Genomic DNA, 10,648 nt, shown 5'->3' on the forward strand with positions numbered 1-10,648 from the left:
AGTGTGTCCTCACGGACACCTTTCCTAATCCCATTCCCTGCCCCACCTGCTTACGCTGTTCAGCTGGTTGCTCTAACTCCATGGCTGTCGGCCACAAATGGTTTGAAGCTTCATCTCCAGCAAAACCGTTGCTTCACTTGCTCCTCCTGTGTTCTTCCCTCTGCGATGAAGTTTATAACACTTACCACTCTGTGTTACACCTGCTTGTTTTACCTTTCTACACCCCTGCCAGACTCAAAGCAGCAAAAGTAGAAGCGCCTGTGTTCTTTCAGTCCACAGCTTTTTGCACAATCTCTGACACATGGTAACCATCAACAAATGTTTGGACTTAATTTGAAGAGATAGTGCCTGAAGTCAGAAAACCCTCAGTCGTGCAGTGTAGCTCGTGCTGGGTGCTGTGTACTAAGTCTAACTAAAATCGGGAGTATCTTGAAATTATAATCAAATATGTGCCTCTTCTACATCATTAAGCCCCTTTCCTGCACTGGCATTTTATTGGGGACATAATTACTTTTTTTATGTGCTTGAATAAATATACAGAAGAAGGACCCCCACCTCCCATTCTTAAAACCCCCTCCCGCTGTAAATCCCTTGAAAAATACAACATCTCCTGGCCATCAACCAGGAGAGAGATGCTACAGGTGTAAAAATGCCGTGAACGGAGAAAGCAGATATAAGCCCCATCAGAAGTCATGAAGGCACATTCTTCTAAATGGAGACATTTTCTAACATAGGCAGCTTTATTCCAAGGTAACTAGCCGCACAGCCAATTTCCAGAAACAGCTTTAAAGCAATTTTAATTTTCACAAATCAGATAAATTTAAAATCTTATTTATTTGTTTACTTTTGTTGAGGCAGAGTTCTGCCCTATTCCCTGAGCAGAGTACAGTGATGTCATAGCTCACTGCAACCTCAGACTCAGGCTGTGAGTATCCTGCTGCCTCAGCCTCCAAAGCCACTGGGATTACAGGTGTTCGCCGCTGCTGTGCCAGCTGGGTTTTTCAGTTTTTCTCACTCTTGCTCAGACAAGTCTCAAATTCCTGAACTCAGGCAATCCTCCCACCTCAGCCTCCCAAAGTGCTGGGATGACAGGAGTGAGCCACCATACCTGGCATATTTATTTATTTATTTATTTGAGACAGAGCCTCAAGCTGTCCCCCTGGGTAAAGTGCTGTGGCATTACAGCTCACAGCAACCTCCAATTCCTGGGCTCAAGCGAGTCTCCTGCCTCCGCCTCCCAGGTAGCTGGGACCACAGGTGCCCGCCACAACACCCGGCTATTTTTTGGTTGCAGCTGTCATAGTTGTTTGGCGGGTCCGGGCTGGGGATTCGAACCCACCACCTTAGGTGTACGTGGCTGGCGCCTTAGCCGGTTGAGCTATAGGCGGGGAGCCATATTTATTTATTTTTGATAGAAAAAAAAATTCTTTTCAAGTAGGCCTGCGTCTGTAAGTAGAATTCTCTATTCACTTATATCTTATTTTGACACTGGTTACTGTACCAAACTATGCCATGGTTTCTCATGGAACCTAAAATATTCTTGGTCATCTACTAACTTTTAAATAAAATGCATTTAAATCAAGTTTTATCTGTTAAGAATTTATCATATGTTTGGTACAAACTTAATAGATGCCTAATTTGCAAATGATGGGTTGATTTTGTTCACTTGTTTGAGGGGGTCAATTTTAATTTTAAACCAGTGTCTTTTTAAAGCATTGCTTTTATATATATTGGATACAGTAGCCTTCTCTAATTCTTTGAGAGAATGAATGCTGGAGTGAAGTCTTAGTCTGAAGAGGGAATGTTGTGATTACAGGGCCCAGGCAAAGCATTGAGTCAGTCTTGTATAACCAGTTTTTGTTTCACCCCAACACTACAAGTCCTTAAAGTTAGTGATTCTTGGTCTATTGGATTACTTGTTTTCTTAAGTTAACTTACAGGCACTTAACCTTGTAAAAGTAAGATTTTAAAAATTCATATGTGGAAAAAAACAAAACTGTCATTTCTTGATTTGAGAAGTAATGAACTCTTTTCACTTTTTACTAATTATTAACTTTATAAATTGCTGATTTTGGAGGCTTACTAGGACTTTGACTTAAGTTTCTATATGTTTCATAAGCCTGAAAGCATTTCAGTGTTATGTTCTCAATGAATGTACTAAAGCATAAAGGATTTAATGGAAGATCTTGCTCCCTTTCTCTTGATTGCCTCATGGATCTTTTTTTTTAAGAGGCAGAGCCTTACCTTATCACCCTGGGTAGAGTGCCATCACATCACAGCTCACAGCAACCTCCAACTCCTGGGCTCAGGCAATTCTCTTGCTGTAGCCTCCTGAGTAGCTGGGACTACAGGCACCTGCCACAACACATGGCTATTTTTTGTTGCTGTTTTGCTGGGGCTGGGTTCGAACCCACCACCCTGCATATATGGGGTGGGTGCACCCCCACTGAGACACAGGCCCCGCCTAGCTGTTAGACAACATAATTTTAAAGTGACTGTTGCTCTCTGGACGCTGAACACTCAACATTTACTGCTTGGGAGTTCTAATGTGCTTGGCTTTGCAAAGACAAAAATCTGAATTCTTCTTTTAGAACCTAGATAAGTAGCACTTTAAAATTAAGTTATGATCATTTATGTGGAAGAAACATATCAATGTTTTATTTCTCCATATTATTGTTAAACTTTAGTACAAATTTTCCCACATTTTAACCTCTAAGTCTTTTCTATCAGAAACAAAAATCTTTTCAGATCTGTAATCCATTTGTTTGATAATAGGGAGATCTTCGCAGGAGAGGAAGACATCATTAGGTTTATATATAGTAAAAAGGAACACTTAAACAGGTATCTTTAGGAATAATTATTTTTACAGGAATGTTTCCATTAGTCCTTTTTCTTTCTTTCTTTTTTTTAAAATGAGACAGGGTGTCGCTCTGTCACCCAGGCTGGATCATAGCTCACTATAGCCTTGAACTCCTGAGCACAAGCAGTCCTCCTGACTTAGCCTCCCAAGTAGGTGGACAACAGGCACACACCACTGTGCTTAGCTAATTTTTAAATTTTTTGTAGAGATGCGGTGTTGCCATGTTACTCAGGCTGGTCTTGAATTCCTAGCCTCAGGTGATCCTTTCACCTTGGCTTTCCAAAGCACTGGGATTATACACATAAACCACCATGTCTGTCAAAGTCTTTTTTTTTTTTTTAAATAGCTAAATTAGTAATTAGTATCTGGTTTCCTTCTCTAAGAAATAATTTTCATTGTCTTAATTTCAGATTTCAGAAATTGCAGAGGGCATATAAGCAAATCAAATCAAAAATAGACTATTACGAGATAGGAGGGAGTGATGGGATCTGGGGCAAAGAATTTATGTGACTCATTTAAATATATGTAATTTTCGGTGGTGCCTGTTGCTCAGTGGTTAGGGCGCCGGCCCCATATACAAAGGATGGCTGGTTCAAACCCAGTCCTGGCCAAACTGCAATAAAAAAATTGCTGGATGTTGTGGTGGGCACCTGTAGTCCCAGCTACTCTGGAGGCTGAGGCAAGAGAATCAACTAAGCCCAGGAGTTGGAGGCTGCTGTGAGCTGTGAGATGCCATGGCACTCTACCAAGGGCAATAAAGTAAGACTCTGTCTCTACAAAATAAATAAATAAATAAATTTAAATTTCTTTAAAGCATTGTGCTATCTATTTATTCTTTTTTTTTTTTTTTTCTGCAGTATGTTGGCCAGGCTGGGTTTGAACTTGCCACCTCCAGCATATGGGGCCGGCACCCTACTCCTTTGAGCCACAGGAGCCACCTAGCATTGTGCTATCTAAACAAAAAACCTTTGCCACTGTGACTTTGCAACTCCTGGTTTATATTCATTCAACAATAACAAAATCTCTAATGCTGTTTGTACATGAATTATTTTAATATAATAAATACATACACTGTGTTCATCTACCAGTATCTTTGTATAGGCCACATACTATTTTGATGAGTTTTTTTTTTTTTTTAAAAAGAAAACCAAATGAGATTAAAAACTCAGCACTTGGCTCAGCACCTATAGCTCAACCGGCTAAGGCGCCAGCCATGTACACCTAAGGTGGCGGGTTCAAATCCCCAGCCCGGACCCACCAAACAACAATGACGGCTGCAACCAAAAAATAGCCGGGCGTTGTGGCGGGCGCCTGTGGTCCCAGCTACTTGGGAGGCGGAGGCAGGAGACTTGCTTGAGCCCAGGAGTTGGAGGTTGCTGTGAGCTGTAATGCCACGGCACTCTACCCAGGGGGACAGCTTGAGGCTCTGTCTCAAAAAAAAAAACCAAAAAAACAACTCAGCACTCTCATTCTGTTCCTCCGTCTTTTCCTAATGGCTAGTTTTAGTCCTCAGGGGATACTCAGGGGTAGGTTAGGGTGATTAAGTGGGGTGAAGGTAGATATTGCGTTATCTTCACAGTTGCATTAAATCAGCTGCACCAAAATATGGCTTAACATGGGCATTATAGGATTTCGAGAAAGCTCAGATTTTCCAGCTTCAATAAAATTTTATCACCTTTCATTGGGTTCACAAAAACAAACAATAAAAGCCATGTGTCTCTTCCTGTCACTGAGCTAATCACTTACATATTTTACCTTGACAGCCTGAGGAAGAACTTGATCCTGAAGAGAGGGACAACTTCCTCCAACAGCTTTATAAGTTTATGGAAGACAGAGGTATTTTCATGCTCATTATTTAAAAGTAGTCATGTAGTCATTTCTTTTCAAGTTTACATTCTAACTGTATACATTGTTTTTGTTAATATCATGATCTATCAATTTAGATTTTAAAGTAAAGTCTAAGAATTAGTTATACCTGATAATAGTTAAAATATTTAGAATAAAAACAATTGATGTCTATTTTGAATAGAAATAATTCAAATACCATTGATTACTAATGCTATATTGTGACAAGTAGTCTAGCCCAGTCCTTGGTCTGAACATATTAAACATAGTAGGTCAGTCCCTATCTAAAATGGTACAGGTAGAAGAAATAGAACCATTGAAAATCATTATACTGCTTGACACTCATTAGTCCTAGAGAATCCTCAGATAAATTGATCCCAGACATTCTTTGGCCTTTAGAAGTCATCCTTCCAATTACTGCTAAGAGTCTTAATATTTGTGTTAAAGCAATGAAAATAGAACCATGGCCTAAAACTTCCCACTTCCATTGTGTCAGTTCATGCTTAAGCTTCTTGAACCAGAAGCACTGTTGGCCATACATTGCAGTCCCAAGGTTTAATTTAGTTTTGCCGAACTCCTTGGCAGTTATTACAGCAGTACAACTCCTAGAATCTAAAGACCTCCACAAAACTGTATACAGAACATAGAGAATGTTATGTTGTCTATGTACCTTTAATGAGATATGCAAAATTAGAAATTGATAGATGTGGAGTGTTGACTTCCATCTTGCCTGGTGCAGCCTCAGGAAAATGCTGCATGTGGGACACTCTACTTGGACTTGACTGAAGTAATGAACCTGGATGATCCTTGGGGCTGACCGTAGAGGCGAGGACATGTGGGTTCCAGTATTGGGCCTGCCTCCTCGCCAGATGTTGTCAGCGAGCATCAGGGGGTTGCTGGTCACTTTTGCCTTTTGGGGTCCGGAATGGCGACGCGAATGGACTTGCCATTGGGGAACCATGGCAGCTTATCTTAGTCCTGTCTACAGGAGTTGCCCTATCCGGATTTCAACGAATCACCCTCTGTGGTGTCCAAGTGCTGAGGACAACCAAAGTGCTATGTAAGCAATCAGAAATTAGCCAAGGCCGTGGCCCATATTCTGCAGGGGAGACGAAGAACTCAACAACTATTACTGGAGTGCAATCCAGGTCCCGGAATCCTGACTCAGGCATTGCTTGAAACTGGTTCCACAGTGGTTGCCCTTGAAATCGACAGAACATTTATTCCACATTTGGAGACCTCAGGAAACAATCTGGATGGACAGCTAGATGTCCACTGTGACTTCTTTAAAATGGATCCTAGAAATAGCACACAAGTCAAACCACCCATTCTGCTTTCACATACGCTTTTTCAGAATTTGGGAATAAAGGCACGTCCTTGGTCAGCAGGTATACCTTTAAAAGTAATTGGAATTTTCGCAATTAGAAGTGAAAGAAAGGCACTTTGGAAACCCTTCTATGACCTCTATTCCTGTACTTTTGTATATAAATATGGATGAATAGAACTAAATATGTTTATTGGTGAAAAAGAATACCAGAGAGTAGTGGCTACTCCCAGCAACTCAAACTTGTATCAGGCGTGGAGTGTGCTCTGGCAAGTAGCTTGTGAGATTAAGCTTCTGCAGTGGAGCCTTGGTCATCATTCGATATACATATGATTGAAATGGGGACCTGTATTTTATTCAAATGACTCCTCGTAAGAATTTATTTACAGAAAACTTAACGCCTGTTAACTATGACGTATTTTTTCACATATTAAAGCACTGTTTGGGGAAGCGCAGTGCCAGGCTAATAGACCACTTCCATTTTTTGACTCCAGTTGATGCAAGGCACATATTGAAAAAAATATGTTGAAATGAAAAGGTAAAAGTAACTAATATATATCCTGAAGACTTTAAATGCATTTTGGAAGCTATAGAATGTTCCAGAGATGATGCTTATAAATGGCTGTGTGGTGACAGCGTGGAAGACACGAACTATGTAGAGAACTAGACTGGACAGGAGCAGGAATGGTTTGTTTATTTGGAATGATGACCCACAGAAAAAGAACTGAACTGGAAAGCTCACATCCTTTCAGAAGATAACTCTTCTTTTATACGTACTAAGCAGATTACTTCTTCTGAAGTTGATACTGGCATATTGGATGAAATAATGGCTGCTATTTTATTCACAAGTGAATAAAATGAAGACTTTATTGTAGACTTGATCAGATTGAATTTGTCTTGTTTCAAATTCCTATCTACTTTAAGCATCCTGGTGGTTGTAGAGTGTTACCAGTTGAAATTTAGTTTACTCTTTAAGATCTTTTTGGTCAAACATCTCACAATGTATTAAATATTTAACTTCCATCATTGTTGGTTTTATATCCTACTACTGTGGGGCAAAGGAGTCTGTATGTTGTTAAGCTTAGAAAGTAAACAAAAAGGGTTTGTTTTACTTTTCAGTTTGTTGAAATGTATTAGCAAATACTGTACAATGAAATTATTTAAATTTTAACAATTTAAACTTTTTTCAAAATTAAGATATTTTAAGTAATAAAAAAAGAAATCGATAGATTTGTTTTCAGATTAGTATTTTTATTTGAATAAACATTGTACTGTGCTTTTATGTTAAAAAGGTACTCCAATCAACAAACCACCTGTTTTGGGCTATAAAGATCTCAATCTCTTCAAACTCTTCAGACTGGTTTATCATCAGGGTGGATGTGACAATGTAAGTGTGACATTGCTCTTTGAAGCAGGTGGTGACATGAGGATGAAAAGTTAAATCATCTAATATTGCATTATTATATGCACTTTAGGTGATTAACACATTTTCCTAATGAAAGTAGAGTATTAATGTAAAATTACTTCCCTTTGCAAATGTTAACACAAAATTTGCTTTTCCAGATTGATAGTGGAGCCGTATGGAAGCAAATTTATATGGACCTTGGCATTCCTATTTTGAATTCAGCTGCTTCCTACAATGTAAAAACTGCTTATAGAAAGTAAGTAGTATAGTTTATTCATCTAAGAATACATATTTATAGGGAATAGTTTCTATTTAATTTGGTAAGTTAAATAGGACTGCATCAATCAAGGATCATTTACAGTTAGAGAAAGTGTATAAAATATTTAGGTTAATAGCACTTGTGATCGAAACTTATTTCAGCACATCAAATCTGCTTTACTTCATTCCTCATATTGTCCTGATTTCCTTTCCAAAATCAGGGATGCAAAGTATCTAGACTGTATCACAGAATTGTGTCTTTTGAGGTAAACAACTTTGTATCAAAACTATAATAGCTATATTTAGTTATCACAGCTTCAGATTTCTCAGGAAGGCATATTATTTCATGATCAGTATTTTTGTTTATAATCCTCTCTAAAACATCAAGAAGTTAATAACAAAAAAAGTACTTTGGCCAGGTCGGTGGTTCATGCCTATAATCCTAGTACTTTGGGAAGCTGAGGCAGAAAGATCACTTGAGGCCAAGAGTTCCAGACCTGTCTGGGCAACATAGTGAGGCCCCATCTCTCTTAAAACACAGGAAAATTTGGCTTGGCGCCTGTGGCTCAAGCGGCTAAGGCGCCAGCCACATACACCTAAGGTGGCAGGTTCGAATCCCCAGCCCGGGCCCGCCAAACAACAATGATGGCTACAACCAAAAAATGGCCAGGCGCTGTGGCGAGCGCCTGTAGTCCCAGCTACTTGGGAGGCTGAGGCAGGAGACTCGCTTGAGCTCAGGAGTTGGAGGTTGCTGTGAGCTGTGATGCCATGGCACTCTACCCAGGGGGATAGCTTGAGGCTCCGTCTCAAAAAAAAAAAAAACCACAGGAAAATTTGCCAAGTGAAACATGTGTGGAATGTGCCTGTAGGCTCAGCTTCTCTGGAGGCTGAGGGAGGGGTTCACTGGAGTCTAGGAGAATGAAGTTTCAGTGTGCTGTGATGAAGCCACTGCACTCTAGCCCCAGCAACAAAACAGACTCTTTCCCCAGCCCACCCCCCAAAAAGAAAGAAAACCTTTTTTATTTTTTATTTATTTTTTTAGAGACAGAGCCTTACTTTGGGACCCTCGGGAAAGTGCCATGGTGTCACAGTTCACAGCAACCTCCAGCTATTGGGCTTAAGCGATTCTCTTGCCTCAGCCTCCTAAGTAGCTGGGACTACAGGTGCCCGCCACAACACCCGGCTATTTTTTTGTTGCAATTTGGCCGGGGTCGGGTTTGAACCTGCCAACCCTCAGTGTATGGGGCCGGTGCCCTACTCACTGAGCCACAGGCACTGCCCAGAAAACCTTTTTTAAAAAGTGACTTTATTTTTTAAAAAATGTGTTTAATAACCTAAGATTCAAGTCAAATGCAAAGACTAAGATTTCTTAAATGAAATATTTGTTTAGGTATCTCTATGGTTTTGAAGAGTACTGCCGTTCTGCAAATATTCAATTTAGAACAATTCACCACCATGAGCCAAAAGTAAAAGAGGAAATAAAAGACTTAGAAGAACCAATGGAAGAGGCCCTAAGAGCAGATCAAGAAATGCCTTTAATAGAAGTGAAGACTGAACCTGAGGAAAATACTGATTCCAACAGTGAAAGTGAAAGAGAAGAGATAGAATCTAAATCTCCAAGGGTGAGTTCTTAATGCTAGTTTTACCTGGTTTATTTTTAGCATTATTTTTAATTTGTTTAGTTATTTATTTATATTTCAGATTGGTATGAAGGTACATAAGTACATGCACTGGTTGTGTTGTAAGGTAGTCACAGATGTAGTTGTGTCCTTCACCCAGGAAGTATTGTCAGTTGTAAGTTTTACAAGTAATTCTTCTATTATGTAGGATTTTCCATTCTCACTCAGAGCGCCTTCCAAATCCAGATTTATACTAGCAGTTGGACAGCCCTAGCCAGTACTGCCCTTAAGAGCTTAGATTTATATTAGCAGTTTGTTCAAGGTGTGGGGGTGGCAGAACTCCACCTCTATCCTCTTGGGTCCTGGCTTGGTAAGAGAATTAAACATGAAATAGATTAATAGAAAAGCATACAATTCTCTGTATAGATGTTTTAGGTGGCATGGAAGCCTTCACAGGGAAATGAAGGCCTAGTAGGACAGACTCACTCATTTATATACTGAGTTGGACTATTTTAAATTTTTTATTACAGACACTTTCAGATTATATGAAAGTACTCTGGTAAACTTAGTTTTAGTTTATTTTCCAGTATTTAACTATACTTCAGGTAGACTAGCTTAGCTACTTGAAAAACAATTCTGTACATTAGTTCTTCTACTTGGAACCTTTCGCCATTTCCTAGTTGTGTTTGATCAGGTTGTGCTAGTGCCAAACCAGGCACGCGTGCTCCCCCTGGTCCGTCTGTGGAACATCGCCTCACTGAAGCCTGTCCTCTCACCCTTTGCAGGACTGTCGTCTGCCTTCTCTCTCTGGCACTTCCAGTCCTGTAATGCTGCTTTCTGTCTATAGTTCTGTGTTGTCTGTTTTGTCTCACACACCATGAAGGTTGAGATCCGTGTCTGTGTTGTTCATCGGCAGCTAACAGGTGTTTAGAGTACTGCGGGCCACGTGGTAAAGGTTATCACTAGGTGTTGAGTGAGGGAATTTCCTGTTTCTGGTGTCTGCTCTCAGCCCAGGTGTTTTCTTGTCTTCCTCTGTAACTTTTCGTCACACTTTACAGCTCCAGTTGTGTGTACCCTGGTTCTGTCTTCCAGTTCTTCTCCTCCTCTCTATTACCATATGAAGGAATTGTTATCTACCATTCTGCTCATGTCCAGTGATGTCTACATGGGGGGGGGGTTATCAAATTCTAGAAGGAGAAAGGAATTTATTCCACTGTCAAAGAAATTTAAATTTCTGTTGTATATCTTATCTTTTAGTGAAATCATATGTAATAAAAGAGAAGGTGAAATTACTTTCTATTTTAGTTGTTCAGAAACCGTTTTCTTTTTTTTTTTTT

The 10,648-nt window shown here is 39.8% G+C and overlaps 1 protein-coding gene across 2 annotated transcripts in view; it reads left to right on the top strand.

Annotated features, from left to right (window-relative positions):
* ARID4A (AT-rich interaction domain 4A) overlaps window positions 1–10,648 on the top strand; it is a 93,142-nt gene that overhangs the window by 46,543 nt on the left and 35,951 nt on the right. For both annotated transcript variants that reach the window (XM_023515869.1, XM_003794414.3), the window contains 4 exons: window positions 4,624–4,696; window positions 7,322–7,416; window positions 7,593–7,690; window positions 9,083–9,314. In XM_023515869.1, coding sequence (XP_023371637.1) covers window positions 4,624–4,696; window positions 7,322–7,416; window positions 7,593–7,690; window positions 9,083–9,314 — 498 coding nt within the window. The remainder of the gene's footprint in view (window positions 1–4,623; window positions 4,697–7,321; window positions 7,417–7,592; window positions 7,691–9,082; window positions 9,315–10,648) is intronic.

The sequence above is a fragment of the Otolemur garnettii genome, unplaced genomic scaffold, assembly GCF_000181295.1.
Source record: "Otolemur garnettii isolate 467f Iridium unplaced genomic scaffold, OtoGar3 scaffold00081, whole genome shotgun sequence".
Classification (NCBI taxonomy): domain Eukaryota; kingdom Metazoa; phylum Chordata; class Mammalia; order Primates; family Galagidae; genus Otolemur; species Otolemur garnettii.